This window comes from Carettochelys insculpta, chromosome 16, assembly GCF_033958435.1.
Source record: "Carettochelys insculpta isolate YL-2023 chromosome 16, ASM3395843v1, whole genome shotgun sequence".
Taxonomy (NCBI): Eukaryota; Metazoa; Chordata; order Testudines; family Carettochelyidae; genus Carettochelys; species Carettochelys insculpta.
In genome coordinates this window covers 14,641,166-14,660,436 of record NC_134152.1, presented here as the reverse complement: position 1 = coordinate 14,660,436, position 19,271 = coordinate 14,641,166, and the positions used below count along the sequence as shown (strand labels likewise).

General features: G+C 48.5%; 1 protein-coding gene across 4 annotated transcripts in view; it reads right to left on the bottom strand.

Annotated features, from left to right (window-relative positions):
* Positions 1-10,271: 10,271 nt before the first annotated feature.
* CLEC16A (C-type lectin domain containing 16A) overlaps positions 10,272-19,271 on the bottom strand; it is a 247,372-nt gene continuing 238,372 nt past the window's right edge. For 3 of the 4 annotated variants that reach the window (XM_075010592.1, XM_075010588.1, XM_075010589.1), the window contains one exon: positions 10,272-14,679. In XM_075010592.1, the coding sequence (XP_074866693.1) occupies positions 14,318-14,679 (362 nt within the window). In that variant the 3' untranslated portion in view covers positions 10,272-14,317. The remainder of the gene's footprint in view (positions 14,680-19,271) is intronic. The other variant, XM_075010590.1, reaches the window with a different exon arrangement.

Here is a 19,271-nt window from a genome sequence, read left to right as displayed (position 1 = left end):
TCCATCTTCTGGGGGGGACTCTGCTGGCCCTCTACTTGGGCCCACCTTTCCATCCACTGGCCGCTGCATCCTCACTGCTCCGGAGGAGGTAAGGGGCTTTCTTGGGCGGTGGCCGGGCTTCCCCCACAGCTTGCTGTGGAGTGACTTGGGGTGGTGAGTGGGGGTGGGGCCCCTCTCTGCCGGGGCTCCGGAGGGGTGGCTGCATAGTTGGGGGTGGGGTGTTAGGGTGTGGTCCCTGCCCCACCCCTGCAGCCACTGCCTCCTACACCGCCCCTCCCCCTCCACACCCAGCTGCCGCCGGGGCCCTTTCCATCTGGGCCGCACCCTAATCATCTGCCCCTTCCTCCTTCCTGCTCCTGTGGGGCTCTGCAGTGGCTGCTGTGTGCCCACCCTCAGGCACCCGTGGGCACACTCTTCCCCCAACCCCTCTCTCCTTTGGTTGGCTCTGCCACCCTTCTACCTTGCCCCGCCTTCCTTGTGCCCACGCTCCCCCCTTCTTCTGTTAGGTGCCTGAGCCCCTCCCCTCCCACTCACTCACCTCCCCACACTTACAAATATTGAATCCCCCCCCCACACACACACATCCCAGTGCAGTTGCAGGAGCCGCTTACCACCCTGTGCTGGGAGTTGTGGCCCCCTTGCACCTCCCTTCCCGCCCTCTCTCCTCCTGTCCCACCCCCACCTGACCAGGTCCTCAGCTTGGCCGGTGGGGGAGGGGTAGCCACTTCCTCCCTCCCTTCTCCTCCCCTCCCCTCCCCTGCTCTTTCTTAAAGTGCCCCACCCCAATAAATTCCCTCGCCCTTGCACCCCTCACCATGGCCTCTACAACCACCGGGGGGCCATCTGGCAATGCCCCCCTCCCTCTTCCACCTCTGAAATGGCGGCCTCCTCGTCCAGGACCGCTGGGGTCCTTGCCATCTCGTCGGTCGAGGGCGCGGGCGTAGGTTCCGGGGCTCCTGCCACCCCCGCCGCGGCATCCTTCGGTGACCCCGCCCCGAACCCAACCCCCGAAAATGGTAGGAAGGGCCAGGGGAAAAAGAAGGGCAAAACCCCCACCTGAAAGGCCAAATCTCCCACGGCGGGGGCTCTTACCCCAGCTGCTGCAACATCTGGCGCAGCTCCCCCTTCTCCCTGCCGCCCTGTTCCCACCACCGCGCATGGGGGCTCTGATTCTTCGGCCCCCAGGTCGTATGCCCAGGCGGCACCTGCCACCTCGCACCCTGCTCCCTCCACGTCCTCTAGGACTACCACCCCCGACAGTCGCAGCCCCTTCCCCGCGCTCACCAGGAGGCACAGAGTCCGCTGCCTCCTGGTGGCTGCCTCGCCCCACATGGAAACCTACATGTGGGCATTGGCACGGGTGGTGGGGTCTGCGGCCGTGGTGGCGGCCTCTCGGATATTCGGGAAGATTGTCTTCTTCCTGGCTTCAGAGGCCGCCGCCCAGGAGGCGGTGGAGAGGGGCTTGGTGATAGGGGGCATCTATGGCTACGTCTACACGTGCAGCCAACATTGAAATAGCTTATTTCGATGTTGCGACATCGAAATAGTCTATTTTGATGAATAACGTCTACACGTCCTCCAGGGCTGGCAACGTCGATGTTCAACTTCAACGTTGCTCAGCCCAACATCGAAATAGGTGCAGCGAGGGAACGTCTACACGTCAAAGTAGCACACATCGAAATAGGGATGCCAGGCACAGCTGCAGACAGGGTCACAGGGTGGACTCAACAGCCAGCCGCTCCCTTAAAGGGCCCCTCCCAGACACAGTTGCACTAAACAACACAAGATACACAGAGCTGACAACTGGTTGCAGACCCTGTGCCTGCAGCATAGATCCCCAGCTGCCGCAGAAGCAGCCAGAAGCCCTGGGCTAAGGGCTGCTGCCCACGGTGACCATAGAGCCCCGCAGTGGCTGGAGAGAGAGCATCTCTCAACCCCCCAGCTGATGGCCGCCATGGAGGACCCAGCAATTTCGACGTTGCGGGACGCGGATCGTCTACACAGTCCCTACTTCGACGTTGAACGTCGAAGTAGGGCGCTACTCCTATCTCCTCATGAGGTTAGCGACTTCAATGTCTCGCCGCCTAACGTCGAAGTTAACTTCGAAATAGCGCCCGACGCGTGTAGACGCGACGGGCGCTATTTTGAAGTTGGTGCCGCTACTTCGAAGTAGCGTGCACGTGTAGACGCAGCTTATGTGCCCCTGGAGCCGCTGGAAGACCTGGGCGTGCGGGTGGTGTTCTCCTCCGTCCCGCCCTTCCTCCCCAACTCCGCCCTTCTGCCTTTACTTGCCACCCTGGGCCGGCCTCTGTCAGTCCTGAGCCCCCTCCCCCTAGGCTGCAAGGACCCCGCCCTACGGCATGTGCTTTCTTTCCACCAGCAGGCTTGGGTACAACTGTTGCCGGCGGCAGCACAGGGCGGGGTAGCCCAGGAGGGGGCTATACTGGTGCCCTATCAAGGGACCCAGTACCGGGTCTTTTACACCCTGGGGGAGGCCCAGTGTTTTGTGTGCCGGGCGGCAGGGCACGTCCGGAGGGATTGCTCCCTGGCCCGGTGCGAAGAGGAGCCCGGGACCTCCTCTGACCCGGGGGGTGCCAGCCACGAGACCAGCGGCACCCCGACCGTGACAGGCCCTGGGACCGCCCCTCCTCCTCTCGTCCTGGACGGATCCATCACCGCTCGGGCGGAGGGTGCCCGGCCGCATGGTGCCGGGCAGGAAGAAGCGGGTGCCGGTGCCCAAGCGGGCACAAGAGCTGGGCCCGCGGAGGAGAGGGAGGCAGGGCCGGGAGCAGGACCTGGGCAGGGCCCACCCCAGGGCTGGCTGTCCCCTCCCCCTCCTGTCCCAGCCCCTCCTTTCGTCCCTCCCCCCCTTGCTGCCTCAGTCCCCTGGCCCTTCCTCCTCTGCCACCCAGCCCCCCTCCTCGGACGACTGGGTGCTGGTAGGGGGAAAAAGGAAGAAAGGAAGTGCGCGTGCCCAGCACCTCACCCCATAGGAGGACGGAGCAGGTGTGCCCCGCAAAGCACCAAAAAGAGCCGCCAGCCCCAGCCCACCCATCGAACCCCCGGCCACCGACCGTCTGCTGGGGGTGGCCAGAGTTGCCGTGGCGGCCATAAAGGACACCACCCCTTTTGCCCCGGAGCCGGAGCCTCAGAAAACAGAGACTGCCTCCGTCATCCCCTCGCCCTTCTCCGGCCACTGCCCAGCTTGCCCCTGTGGAGCGTCTGGAGGAGGTAAGCCTCAGCCTCACCCTCCTCTCGCAGGAGGTTGAGGCCCTGGGTCTCACCCCAGCGGCCCTTGACACGGACAGCCTTCTATTGGAGGCCTACGGGCCATCCCTCTACTCCCCACCCCCCTTGCTCCCCCTCTCCCTGTCCACTAGCACCCCTTTAACTGGCCCCCTTCCCTGCTCCCTCTCAACTGGGGATGGCCTCCCGGCAGGGGTCGCCCACCCCCAGACGCCCTGGCAGAACTGGTGTTCCCATTATGCCCTCCCTCCCCTCCTGGACCCAAAGACCCTACCACCATTCCCGCCACCCTGTCGGTGCCCGCCACCGAGTGCGTGGGCACCTTGCCCCTAACCCCAACTCCCCTTCCACCGCCCGTGGAAGTTCCCCCTCCCGAGATCCCCTCTGCTCCCATCCCAGGCCCTACTCCCACCCTGGCCCCCCTCTCTACCCCCACACCTTTTCCCCTCTCCAATCAATGCCCCATCCAAAAACCTGTAACCCTCCCCGCTCCAGGCCCTCCCCTTCCCCCTCTTCCGCCACTCCCGCCCCTTCCTCCTCCCCCTCCACCTCCACCCCCTTCAGACCCTTCCCCTCCAAACCTCATCCTCCCCACCCTCCCCCCTCTACCCCTCCCCTCAACATTTGTCCACCCACGTCAGCCCCTGAGGCTGTGATAGCCCGGGAGGCCTTTGCCATACTGCCCACACCCAGCACCTCCGGGGCTGCTCTCCCTCTGCCGCCCCCATCCCTCCCAAACTTAGACCCCACTCCCCGCTTCAACCTTTTTTCTGGCCACGGGGCCCACAAGAAAATGGGGCTGACAGATCCCTGGCACCCCGAAACCCCAGCACCCCATGCGCTGGCAGGCGAGATACACCAGTTCTTGGACGACGTCCATAGGTCCAAGAACAAGGTCGTGCTCACCCTCCAGCACTGGGGTGACTTCCATGCCATCCTGGAGTCCGTGAGGGCCCTTTTAAAAGAGGGCAAGGGGACCGGGAGGAGGGACGCCACGGCCTACCAATGGGCCCGCGGCTTCTGTGATGCCTTAATTACCTTCTGCGTCAGTCATGGCTTGCTGCGTGGCCCCACGGGGGCCGTCGGCGCTCCCTCCGGCGAGGATTCTCCCCAGCCCTCCAAATGGTGCCGATCATCTTTGCCTCATTAAATGCCAGGGGCTGCGGGCCGGGTCTCCGCAGGTGCCGGGTGCTCTCCTTCCTCTGAGAGGGGGGATACTCGGTCACCTTCTTACAGGAGACCCACACTACTCTGGCTGCTGAAGCCAGCTGGTGGCTGGAGTGGGGAGGCGGGGTCCATCTTAGTCACCTCTCGGCCCATCGGGCTGGGGTAGCAACCCTGTTCTCCCCAGACCTGCAGCCCAAGGTGCTGGGGAGCGTCGAGGTCGTGCCAGGCCGCCTGCTGTATCTCTGGGTACGGATGGAGGGACTGCCCCTCCACCTCATCAATGTTTACACCCCAACATCTGGCCCGGAGAGAACATCCTTCTTCCAGCGGGCGGCGGTCTTCCTCAACTCCATCGATCCTCGCGAGTGCCTGGTCCTTGGTGGGGATTTTAACCGCACCCTCGAGGAGCGGGACCATACGGGGACGGAGCAGTGCCAGGCCGCTGCGGACGTCCTCAGGGAGCTCATCAATCATCGCTCCCTAATGGACGTCTGGCACAGCCACCACCCGGACGAGGACACCGTCTTCACCTACGTCCGGGTGGTGGGCCACAAATCCATGCACTCCCGGTTGGACCACATCTACATCTCCTGGCAACAACTCTCTCGGGCCCACTCCAGCGTGTGGCTGGCCCCTCTCTTGGACCACGACCTGGTGGCCGTGAAGGCTTCCCTCTCTCTGGGGAAGTGGGGATCGGCCTACTGGCACTTCAACAACAGCCTGCTGGGGGATGTGAGCTTCGTGGCATCCTTCCGGGAGTTCTGGCTGGCCTGGCGTGGGCAACGGCACGCCTTTCCCTCGGCGCAGCGGTGGTGGGATCTGGGAAAGGTGCGCACGCGGCTATTCTGCCGCGACTATGCCTGGGGGGCCAGCCGGTGGCGGGATGCGTTGATAGGACAGCTGGAGTGGGAGGTTCTTGAGCTGGAGAGGCACCTGGCCGCTAGCCCCAGAGATCCATCCCTCTGCGGCACGTACCAGGAGAAGAGGGATGAGCTCGGGGCCCTCGACGCCCTTCGGGCACAGGGGACCTTTGTGAGGTCGCAGATCCAGTTCCTCCGGGAGATGGACCACGGCTCCCGCTTCTTCTATGCCCTGGAGAAAAAGAGGGGTGCCAAGAAACATATCCTCTGCCTCCTTGCAGAGGACAGCACCCCTCTTATGGATCCGGTGGAGATGCACGAGAGGGCTCGCGCCTTCTACGCCACCCTTTTCTCCCCAGATCTGACCGACGCCAACGCCTGCAGAGTGCTTTGGGACCAACTCCCTTCGGTCAGCATGGGTGACCAGGACCGGCTAGAGCTTCTTCTCACTCTAGCTGAGCTCTCGGAAGCCCTCCGTCACATGCCCACCAAGAAATCCCCGGGCATGGACGGGCTGACCGTGGAGTTCTATTGCGTGTTTTGGGATGTCCTCGGCCCAGGCCTCCGCAGCATCTGGGCCGAGTCCTTGCAAAGCGGGGTCTTCCTCATGTCATGCAGGAGGGCTGTCCTCACCCTGCTGCCCAAAAAGGGGGACCCCCGTGACCTTCGGAACTGGCGTCCCATCTCACTCCTCAGCACAGATTACAAGATTATTGCTAAAGCCATCTCCTGTCGCTTGGGGTCCGTGCTGCAGGACGTGGTCCACCCTGACCAGACCTACACCGTCCCGGGCCGCACCATCTTTGCAAACCTCTATCTGGTCCGGGATCTCTTGGAGCTCGGGTGTAGGGATGGTCTGTCATTTGCCCTCCTGTCCCTGGATCAGGAGAAGGCATTCGACAGGGTGGACCACGGGTATCTCCTGGGCACTCTGCAGGCCTTCGGCTTCGGACCCCATTTCATCGGGTTTCTCTGGGTGCTGTACGCTGCCTCAGAGTGTTTGGGGAAGCTCAACTGGAGCCTGACCGCTCCGATCAGCTTCGGGCGAGGGGTGTGTCAAGGCTGCCTGCTGTCGGGCCAGCTTTACACTCTGGCCATCGAGCCCTTCCTCTGTCCTTCCCTTCCTACGGGGGAGGGCACTGGTGCTTAACCAACTAGTCCTGTCCATGCTCTGGCACCGTCTCAACACCCTTGTCCCACCTCCAGGTTTCCTGGCCGCCCTCCAGAAGGTAGTTCTGGATTTCTTTTGGCCAGGACTGCACTGGGTCTCTGCAGGGTTTCTCATCTCCCCCCGGAGGAGGGAGGACAGGACCTGACCTGCCTGTGCACTCAGGTCCATGTCTTCCACCTCCGGGCCCTGCAGGAACTCCTCAACAGCAATAGTGCAGATAGTCCAGTGTGGAGCACGCTGGCGCACGCTTTCCTCTCTAGCTTCCGAGGGCTCTGATACGACCAGCAGCTCCTTTATTTGCCTCTGAGAGGCCATGTATGAGACCTCTCGGAGCTGCCAGCCTTCTACCAGGACCTCCTCCGCACCTGGCGGCTGCTCGCAGTCTCCAGGTCCTTAGGGGCCACAGTGGAGGAAGACCTCCTCGCGGAGCCCCTGCTACACAACCCCTACCTCCGTGTGCAGGCGGCGGAGTCCCCCACAGTGTGCCGCAGGCTGGTCCTTGGTGGAATCACCAGGGTCGGAGACCTCCTGGACTACGACCGGGGAGACTGGATGGAGGCCCTGGCACTTGCCCGGCGCATGCGGTTCTCCACCCTACATTCTCCCCGGCGTGTACTCGAGGAGGTGAAGGCTGCCTTGCCACCTGCTGCTCACGCCTACCTACACCGGGTCCTGCGACAGGGTGCACCCCACCCCCCTCTCACTCCTGGCCCTCCGGATCTCTCTGTGGGCCCCTGGCTCTGTGAGCCTTCCCGCCCCCCCGCCCCTGCATCATACCAGCTGGCTGCATGCCTTGCAGCCAGTCCCCTTTCGAACTGCACCCCGATGTTATCTGTACACGCTTGTGCTTCACATGCTCCACTTCCCCACCCTCACGTCCCGCCCAGATCACAAGTGGCGGGACCTTCTACCATCTTCGGAGGGTGGGGAGCCCCGGTGGGCCAGCCTCTATTCTACCCTGGTCCCATGGCCTGCTGGGGACATAAGCTGGAGAGTCCTTCATGGGGCGGTGAGCACGGGCGTGTACTTGGCGCAGTTCACCCCCCTCCCAGACACTTGCTTTTTCTGTGGAACGAGGGAGACCCTGGTGCACATTTACATTGAGTGCACCAGGTTGCAGCACCTCTTCCGGCCATTTTCCCCACACCTTTTTATCCTTGCACACCCTATCCGTGGCCCCACTAAGTCGCGGGACCTCCTCCTCAGCCTTCTCCTGGCTATGGCCAAGGTAGCCATTTATAACACTCGGGAGAGGAGGCTGGCGGTGGGGAAGCCTGCGACTGTGGGGCCTATTTCCACTCCGCTCACGAATCCGGGCAGAGTTCCTTTGGGCGGCGTCCACTGGCTCTCTTGACACCTTTGAGGGGCAGTGGGCGCTGTCTGGGGTTCTCTGCTCGGTGTCCCCTTCTGGTTCCCTCATTTTAAACCTTTGACCTCCACTCCCGTCCCTGTTTTCTCTTTAGTTGTCCCCCGTACTTTGTTGGGGCCATGGGTTTTTTTTTTAAATGGATTCCCTCTCCCTTTAAGAGGGGCCTTCTAGTCGTGGGCTGCTGTGCCCGCCCACTCCCTAGCCTTCAAATAGAACCCAGTATACTGTCCTTCTAGAAGGCTCCAGAAGCTTCCAGGTAAGGGTCTACCACCGGGTTTACCACAATGGGTACTACATTTGCCTTTCTCCAGTCATCTGTGATCTCTCCCGACCTCCAAGAGTCTTCAAAGATAATGGCTAAAGGCTCGGCAATGATGTCTGCCACTTCCCTCAGTACTCTTGGGTGCATTAAATCCAGACCCATGGATTTGTGTCTGTCTAGCTTTTCCAGGTAGCTCTCAATTCGTTCCTTCCCCACTGAGGGCTGCCCTCCACCTTCCCATGCTGCATGGTCTAGCACCATAGTGTGGGAGCTGTCCTTGTCCGTGAAGACTGGGGCAAAAAAAGCATTGAGTACCTCAGCTTTTCTTTCATCATCTGACACTGGGTTCTCTCGCTCATCCAGTAACAGCTCCACACCTTCCCTGATAACCCTGTTATTGTTAACATGGAAACCCTTCTTGTTACCCTTCACATCCCTTGCCAGCTGCAGTTCCAATTGTGCTTTTGATTTCCTGATTACTCCACGGCATTCTCCAGCCATATATTTATACTCCTCCTTAGTGAACTGTCCACATTTCCACTTCTTATATGCATCCTTTTTCAATTTAAGCTGACCAAAGATTTCCTTGTTAAGCTACTCTGGTTACCTACCATATCTGCATTTCTTACTATGCAGTGGGATGGTTTGTTCCTGTGCCTTTGGTAAGACTTTAAAATACTGCCAGTTCTCCTGAACTCTTTTCCCCCTCATCTTTGTTTCTCAAGGGATCCTGCACACCAGTTCTCTCAGGGAGTCGAAGTCTGCTCTTTTGAAATCAAGGGTCTATACTTTACTGCTCACTTTTCTTCCTTTTGTCAGGATCCTGAAATCTACCATCTCGTGATTGCTGCAGCCCATATGACAATCTCCATCTTGGAGTATACCTTTACACAAAGAGTACAATGAAATTTCCTCCAGGGGAAAGGTCCCAGCAGAGGCAAGCTGTGGAGCTACTGTATACTTATATCTATTATGTAGATATAAATTATATACTTATAATCTATAAGGAAGGCCATGAGGGCTCCTCCAAGAATCTTTGTCTTCAGTCTTCCTGGGAATTGCCTGACACACCCTAAGAGAGAAAAAGAACTTTACAGTGAACTGAAAACCCAGGTCAGGATAAGATTATTTCTGACCTGAAGCTTTCACCAGATATAAGAACAGCTGCTTGTGGTAAGAATTCACACATAAGTAGATTCTAAGTGGAACAGAACTAGAGATGTGATCTTTATTTTAATTTGATAATTCACTTTGATTTGCCAATTTTTATTTTTGACCACTTAAATCCTAAGGTTTTTGCTTAAGAAAATTTCTTTTGTTTATAATCAAGGCCAGTGTAAGTAATTATTACATGGGGAGGGCTACCATTCTGTAAGTCTCCTTTTCATTGATAAAGGGAACTTATCTAATGAGCCCTCCCTGTACAAATCCTTTGCGCAGAGACAGATAAATTGGGGGTTTGATCCTTTTTGGGGGTAGATTTCCTTGGTGCTGTGTGCTAGAACTGTATCCACCCAGAGCTGTGTTAAATTAGTGTCTGCATTGCTCTGCTGGGGGGGGGGGGGGGGGGGGGGCAGTAATCTCAACTCTGTGCCTTTGTTGGGGGGAGACCAGAGTATTTGACCCAGCAGGACAGGGTGATTGGTGCCCCAGAGAGCAACAAGGCAGGTATCAGTGGCATGATCAGCATACCCGGGAACATCCTAAGTGGTTTTCTACGTCAGACTAGCCATGAGAGCAAATATAGGCATAGCGACATATGAGGTTAAAAATCAGCACATAAAACCATAGATGACAGCAAACAGAGACATTGTTGAATTTTTTGAATGGCTTCACTAATTTGATAGAGGACCTGATGGGTTTCCTTTTTTTCATTAATAAAATCAATTTCTTTTTAGAAAACTGACATTAAATTACAGGGTGGTTATTGCTTTTCTAGAGAGGTTAATTGTCTCAGAGGGGCAGACATATTTAGTCTCTAGCATCTTTCAGCTTTCGAGGGTAAGACCCAGTTTCTCAGAACTGAGGAAGTGGGTCTCACCCATGAAAGCTCATAAGCTAATAAATATGTTTTCTTTAAGGTGCTAGCTGACTACTTGTTATTTATAGACTGATTATTTATTCAAGGTCACTTACCATAATACTAGAGAAATTACAGCGAATCACATTTTATTGCTTATTAGAAAGAACCTGTAACCTGCTTGCTGCTGCTCAGTTTGCTATAATTAAACCATTTTAACTTTCAATACATTTTAAAACTTTGTACACATAAAACAGAAATGACACTTCAGAAAAAAATGTTCTGTTGAGGATTTTAACTCTCACTGATGTGCAATGGATTCATGAGGCTCACCAGAGATGGGACTAAACTGTGAACAGTAATTCAGAGATTTGACTCTTCCCAGCTTTTGAGTGCCGAAGTGGAGTTTCTGAGCTGGAATTCTGGTGTGGGCATCAGGCACATCTTCAACAACAACAATCCAGCAGGTGAAAATACTTGCACTAACTCCATCCATGCAATACAAAACAAATGGCACCTTTTGTTATGGAAGCCCTCACCTGAACAAAATTTACAACTCCTTGACCTAAAGGCCTTTAACAAGTTAATTCTTTATTTATCACTCTCCGCCTAATTTAAGGAACACAATGCACTATTTCATTTGGTAGCCAGCAATTTTTAATAAAATATATGTCATCCAACCTGACTTTTAAACTATCACTGATTAGCAATGTGTGCATTCGTTACTGTGGAACCAGGGTAATCACCTTCTCAGACAATGGGCTCTTTATTTGTATATTAACACAATGACAACATTTCCACTGAACATGCTTAATCCACAGAATCCTACAACAAAGGAAATCAAAAATACAACTTCCAAAGCTTAAATTTTAAAAAGCTTCAGCAAAATGGGTGAGGCATCACAACAATTGTATACCTATATAACTCCACTGACTTCAGAAATATTCCTGATTAACTCCAGCAAAGTGAAGATCAGAATCAGGCTCTATTATGAGCTCTAGATATTTTTTCTACATGAGATTTCTTAAGTGTACATTGCAGTTACACAGTTAGATTGAAATCTAGGGTCTAATCTTGCTGTTAATTGAAAATTACTAAGACCAGCAGCACACTGGGGCAGACCAAGGTAAAAAGAACAGCCCATGTGAAAAAGAGCATCTTGGTACAGATTTGATAAAATACATTTGAAAAGGACAGACGAGCACAACAAAAGTTACATTCAGTATGCCACTGACTTGTTGGTTTCCTCTCAATAGGCAATTTGAGGGGCTATGCCCAGCTAACATTCCTCAAGAACCATGAGAAATCATTGCTAGAGGATGGGAACAAACCTCAAAATTCACAACCAGATCATGGCATCTGCTCACAACTTTTGAGTGAATTTAAATCCAGTGTTACATTCTGGCCCATTTCTAGACATGCTATTTTTATAACAAATCTTTTACAGACTCTTCAGAATTGCACTCAAAATGTCAATGTGTTAGGATTGACTTGTATGATTAGAGAACAGAAGGATTTGGTGAAGACATCAGTGAGATCACACTGATTCAGTTAATTCTTGTTTAAAAAAAAGTGGCTGCTAGGCTAACGCTTTCTTGTCTGTACTTCCTTTTTACAGTGAGAGGGGGTTAAGGAAGCAGAGGTGCAGTTTTTCTGATAAGCAACAGATATGATACTTTTCAAAGAATAGAAGATGAGTAATATGTTATATTTGTACACAGATTGAAGATTTCCAGAAGACACATTTCAGTATCTATTGAGGTTTTATATGATGAATTCTCCTTAATACGGCATTAAGCATTGCCAGTTCTTATATATGTGGTTTAAAATAAGAAACAAACAAGTTTGAGCAATTGTTTGCATGATATGACTGTTTAGTCATTATTTTCTCTTTAGCAATATGTTTTTGTCTTCCTTTTCCCTTTAAAGCGTCCATCATCCATTTCAAGCTGGCTGTTGGCTTTCCAAACTACCACAATGTATGCAGGTGAGATTAAGACACTTTCCTTTCAAGTCTTATTTTTCTGTAAGGAATAATTTCATAAGCTTTGTCCCATCTCTTGGTGAACTTAAAGGTAAGAAGGTACTTTTTTTTTTTTTGCTACTAGCTTATTTTGCACCTCTTGACTTAATTCAACTAGAATTAGATAAATACATTTAACAAAGATCCAAATTTTCCATTTAAAAGTAATACTATTCATTTCTCTGCTCTAGTTTGAGTGAAATTTCATATCTAACACAAATGATGATTTTCAAAATAAACAAGCAATCATTTATGAGATGGTCTTTCAGCTATCATGTCTAAGAATGGTCAAAAATGTTGGCTCTCATTCCACCCAAAGGCCAAATTCTGATCTGTGTTGGTTCCACAAGTGGCTAAGCATCTCCTGAGTGGTGCTGAGGACCCCCCAGTTCTCAGAGTTCATGTAGGGCTTACGGTCCTCACATTTCTAAGATCAGACCATCAGCAAGACTGGTTAAATTGGTCCATCAACCAGTGTAATGGAACTGAATCAGTCAATGAACATAAATACTTAGCTCCACTGCTACTTTGACATTACATATTTGTGTCTTTTGCTATGGGTACATTTACTTCACAAAAGATGAAGTCTGAAAAGTAAGCAGCAAACAAACTTGGACCGAAAGTCAGAATTGTGCAAAACACACACACACACACACACTCACACACTCTTTAAAACATCTGCTCAAGTATACACACTCACTCACTCACTCTTTAAAACATCTGCTCAAGTATTCCTTTATTAAGGACAAACAATGTAACCATGGGAGGATGAACCAAAGTTCTGTAAAAGCTTTTCAAATTTACCCTACACAAGATTAGAGCATACTTTTGTTACCACTAAATGAAATAGCAAATGCTCACCAATTTCAACAGGGAAATAATAAGATAATATGGTCTGTTGCTAACTAAGATCAAAACAGAGGCAAAACAAGTGTTAATTTCTGAAAATCTGGAAACATCTCACATCATCGTCTATTCTCTGCTAGTTTTATCACCACTTGAAATGAATGCATTTGAGATCTACTTGAGAGGTTAAATTCTATTCATGTTAAGCTATGAATCAATTCAGCGAAGAACATGCCCAAATACTGCCAAGTTTTATGCTTTCTTTTTAATTTCTATTTTCTCTGTACCAGGACCTACAGAGAAAGTAAGGCATGCTTCAGGCCAGATTCACTTTCACTAAACAGTTTAATTTGGTTAACATCAGAGTTAGCTGGTTCCACATAGAAAAACAAATATATTCCCTTTTGAGTTTCATCCTTCCAAAGTGAGATGCCAGCTGATTAAGGCACCTTCCCTGCTACACTGGAGATGGAAGCCTGTAACAGCCTCATGTGGCTATTTCTAAAAGCAGAGACAGTGTCTGCAGGAAGGGATTTTGCCATCCCTCAGATGTAGCAATTTGCCTCGGTCAGAAGTGAACAGACTAAAGTGATCACTTAAAAAAATGTAGATCAGTCTCTTAAAATACTTCACATTCCTCTGTAATTGGTTATGCAAAAAATATATATAACATACCCCTCAAAAAACTCCTCTAGGTTAACATGAATAAGACTTTGATTTTATAACATTGGGCATTTGTTTCATTTTAATAAAAATATCTTAGCCTCATATTCATGTTGCCTGCAGTCAAACATTGAAATAAATATCACAAGGAGCATACTATATTGAAGTTCACAATACTGAAAGTGGCCAGTCTGGTTTTATGTAGACCTGCCATACCTCTATAAGCTGAATGAGACCAATATAATAGAAAAATTATTTCAAACAGCATCTCTGTATTATAATACCCTCAAATATCTCCTTTTTCTGGCAAATGCTGTGTATCCATATTTACAGAAGTAAAATATCATGAAGCCAAGATAGCCCAAAAATTTTTCTTCACTGTCTCATGTTCTAATAGAGTTTTCACATATAACATGGTTCAAGCAAGTGGCACAGTATTGGTAGGGTGAGTCCTTCTCAAACACCTTCCAGAGGCCATTTCTCTCATTTTTAACAAGAATATCAAAGTCCATATTCAAATGAGATTTCCTTCAGAAATGCTGAGTGTATAATGTTTATTTAAAAGAGTTGCTTGTATGTTGAATTACTGAGTAATTAGCTTCCTCCTTGTGAACCAACTGGCCTTTTTGGCATTATTAATGCCCCCTGATCACCCTTAAAGAAAATACAGAGCAGTTAGCTGCATTTTCTTCACTGTTCATCATAGCCTGTTTGTTGACTCTGATCAGAAGCCTCTCCCTCTGTCGCTCTGCAAACTTCAGATAGTAGGGGAGACTGGGGAATGCAGCTGAAAGTATGAATGCTGTTTGGATCAACTGGTGGGACCAGTGTAAGAGATTCCACACTCAGTGCATCTGTATTGTCTTCAGAAATTAGAGATATAGTGGGCTGTTGTGCAGGAATCAGGCTAGGGGATAGGTTAGATGTTTCGCCTTCAGGGTTCTTTATAGGGTTCCTGACAGATTTTGAGGCAGGTGCAGGGGTTTCATCAGCCATCACCACTTGACCGGAGAAGGTCATCAGAGGCTGTTCAAGAGCTGAAGAGTCATCTACTAAAGAAAACATTAGGCAATAGTTAGCATTTGAATTATACTCAGTACACACGGTAGACACCAATAGTGTCTTTAATTAATACTTAAACACTGAAGGAAACCAAAGCCTGGTGAAGTAATGTATTTACACAATGTACCCTGTGGAAATGTAAATAATGATATACAGGAACTATTCAGTAGATATGGGAAATGCCAGCTGAAAACTTTTTGAATTAAGGATGATTAAATACGACATGTAAAAGTAATTTCTCTGAAATGTGACAGCTCAGACATCGCTGTTGTGTTTGGTGAGATGTAGTGAAGAAAGCTTTGCTCTAATTCAGCATATGGTAGAGCAACTACCATAACCCCACATAACCTCTGTTTCTTTGGAAACAGAGGAACTACTGAACTCATTTTCCCAGGAAGGAACTGTGAAACAATCAAGTGTGACAATTCAACCACGGAAAAATAAGAAGGCAAAATAATTCTACAGAACCTTCTGGTTAATGAAGATAACACGGGGCTGTTTATTCCTCTTGCACCTTTGTGCTCATGAGTACAGAGCAAACAAAATGAAGGTGGCTAGGAATCCATTTTAACAACAACCATTCTCTATTAACTCTTCCTTAAAAGTCTAGGAACTGACAGAAAAATTACTAATTTGGTTTCAATGGATATTTCTAATATGAAATCCCCAACAGGCTTACAAATGTTGTCCTACATTAGAAAATCTCTCAGGTCAGGCAAATATGCATTGTTTCAGATGACAGAAACTAAGGCTGTCTCTCTAATGCAAAGTTTTTCCCCGTTCTGTTTCACTAGTGACAGGGAACCAATAAAAGAAAAGCTCTGGTTTGTGTACTCAGGATCACAGGCATCAGAGAGTATTTACATATGCAGCACTTCCACTGCTGATGAGAGTGGGGCCCTGAGAGCAGCTATCCCATAGTACAGCTCTCATGGGATTGTAGGGCATCCTGGGTCCCCGAATAGCCCTCTCTTCCGGCTCTAGTAGCTCAGCATTGCCGCAAGCTGGGTTAGGCATTGTCACCTGGCCAGGTAAGTGAGCACTTGACCAAGAAAATAGGAAGGGGAGTGTCAAAGTTCCTGGGATTTTACTGTGGAAGGGTGGATGTCTAGGTGCCAGCTACAGTGGTCACCCAAGAATAGCAGGATAGCCAGCTGAGGCTGAAGTTCTGTAACAGCAGCAGTTGTACATGACTGCAAAGGCAGAACTGTTAAGAGCTGTATGCCTCTCAGGGGGGTGGTTTTCCTTCTGAGGTGAATTTCTGAGTAGAGCTCCCATGGTTTTGGCACAAAAAGGGACTTCTCCCACTTTAAATGGCAAGTGTAGACATGTCCTAACACGAATGGGATAACATAGATGCCTAAGTGCACAGAATTCCAAGAGGCATTCGTGTGTGTGTGTGTGTGTGTGTGTGTGTGTGTGTGTGTGAGAGAGAGAGAGAGAGAGAGAGAGAGAGAGAGCGTGCACGCTCCAGAATGACCTTAAAAGACATTTCAGTTGCAATATGAATTCTAGTTAATTTTATAAGAATGGAAATTATAAACTACACACACACACACACACACACACACACACACACACAAAACAAACAAACTAGAATGGAATGAAGATAAGAATTGTCACCTGTGAGAGACATGGTTTCTATTCCTTCCATTGTAAAATTCTCACCTTTCTGCCAACAAGACTCCAAACAAATGTATATTTTATTTTATTTCACTTCTGCTGACAGCCAATGGGCCACAGCTTTGTGCTTTATTTATTATTATTACTATTATTATTATTATTATTATTACAGAAAAGCAAGATTTATAAATTGTAGTAAAATCATACCCCTCACTTTTTTTCCAAGTGTCACCACTAACAGTCTTTGAAAGATAATGCTGATGCAAAATAACCTTCCAGATTTTTCTTCTTAGTTATAAAAAGGTTTTGGGGAGAATGAGGTAAATGACAACAGAGGAAATGATGTAAGATTTCATGAAAGAGTTGCTAAGAAAATATTGAATATGAATTTATAGTTCTCTGAATTCCAAGGCAGTTATAACATTTAAAGTAAATCCAATCAGTAAGTCTTTTTGTAGTAATGTAGCCATTTAAATGTCAGCAGTATTTATTAACATAGTTAAAAATATAAGATATATGACTAAATACATTTAAATCTTTAATTTTTTTTACTCCTAATGTGGGCTTTTGAATACCGTGGAAACACTCGCTAAAATTTATTATTCACACACATTAGTAATTTTGGTAAATGCATTTGATCAATGAACACAAATATGATAATGCAGTGCACATATTTCTTTTGTGACTCTTCAAAAATTGGTTATATTTTAGTTTGATGCCCAATTGCTTTAATTATAGCCATTATCCCCTCACACACAAATTTTGGAATAATCATAAATGCCTTTTTAATCCTCAAGGGGACAAGCAAACAGCATTTTTATTATACATTGCTGTGTCAATCTTACATAATACCTAAATAAATGATAAAATGTATCCCGTATTCTACATTTAAAAAAAAAAAAAATTGACAACTATTTGTGGAAAATACCTAGGGCCAACATATGCAATTTTCCATTCAACACAGTAAAACAACCTCAAAGGAATGATTAGAAAATGGCACCATAACTATCAGCAGAACAAATTCAACTTGTCCTTGAAATATTTCTGCTGTAGTATTCATAAATAGCAAATACAGAAACAGAGATCTTCTGTACTGTATTTTTCTGAGTTATATTTATTATTAATGACTAATTTTTCTTTCATCACATGCTTCCCATAACCCACTAGTAGCTCTGTGAAGCTCATTTCTTTTACTGCATAGATATATTTAAAGGTAGCAGTGACAGAAGTACTGCATCCCAGCAGAGCCCCTGCCAATGATAATGTATTAGTGAAAAAATAGCTCCCATAAGGGCAAAAAATAAATAGCAGTATGGTGTAACTAGTGCCAGTATGACAAAAGATTTGGTTTCTCTAGTGAATGCCAGTAACTTACATCAACTTTAAAGGTAAGATCTGTGCCTAATTTAAAAAACTCCTCCTTACCAGCTATAAAATATTTTAAAGGTGAGAAAAAAAAATCACATGAACATTATCAGGCAACTCAATTATGGATCCAGGGAAACAGAGACAAGGGACCAACTGACACTGGAAATGTGTGACAGTAACAGAGAGGTAGCCTTGTTAGTCTGTGTTCTAACAAAACAAAGCAGCAGAAATGCAGCAGTTTAACAAAATGATTGGTCGGTGATGAGCTTTTGAGGGACAGACCCACTTCATCAGATCAATCGCATTTCCAGTACAGACTGGCATCTATAAATACAGAGGTCCAAAAAAACACCTGACCAATCAAGTAATAGGACTGAAGGAGGGGGATGATGGGTGCGGGATGTTAAGTGTCTTGTCTAAGATAATTACAAGCATCAAAGGAAGGGAAGCAGTCCTTGTAATGAGTAAGATATTTGTTGTCTCTGTTCATACCAAGTGTTAATGTGTCGAATTTGAATATGAACTCCAGTTCACAACTTTCTCTACGTAATCTGTTTTTTAAAGTCTCTGTTCTAAGACACAAAATCTCAGGTCTTTAAGAAAATGGCCCACTCCATTGAAGTGTTCACTGACCAGCTTATGTGTATTGAGACTCCTGATATCTGCTCTGTGTCCATTCATTGTTTGGTGAAGAGTTTGCCCAGTCTGTCCAATGTACAGCCTCTACATCCATAGTGGTAAGGATGGAATTGTCAGGAAGGTTTCCCACTGACTGCTGCACTTACCTACATGCCTCCAGTTTCCATCCAGCTCACACCACACAATCCATCGTTTATAGTCAAGCCCTTAGATGCAATCACATCTGCTCTGATCCTACTGACAGAGACCGAAAACTTCAAGACCTCTATCATGCATTTATAACTTAATTACTGACTGAGAGAAGTAAAAAACAGATTTACAGGGCCAGATGAAAACCCAGAAACTAGCTTCTTTGAGACAGGCCCAAGAAGATCAATAACAGAACACCACTTGTCATCACCTATATATAGCCTGCAGCTCAAACCCCTGCAATGCAGTATTAAAAACCTACAACCTATTCTAGGTCCTGATGCTACACTCCAGAAGGCCATAGGTGACAGGCTTGTCCTCTCCCATGGACAACCTCTGAACCTAAGAAAGATTCTGACTAGCAAGCACAGACTACACCACAGTAATACTAATCCTGGAATTTTTCCTTGCAACAAACCCCACTTCCAATTCTGTCCACATATTTTATTTATTCTGGGGATACCATCACTGGACCTAACCATGTTAGTTACAAGATAAAGGGCATATTCTCGCACACTTCAATCAATATTATACATACCATTATGTGCCTACAATGTAAGTTGGACAGACTGGACAAACTCTTCACCAAACAATGAATGGACACAGAGCAGATATCAGGAGTCTCAATACACATAAGCCGGTCAGTGAACACTTCAATGGAGTGGGCCATTCTCTTAAAGACCTGAGATATTGTGTGTTAGAACAAAGAGTCTTTAAAAAACAGATTACACAGAGAAAGTTGTGAACTGGAATTTATATTCAA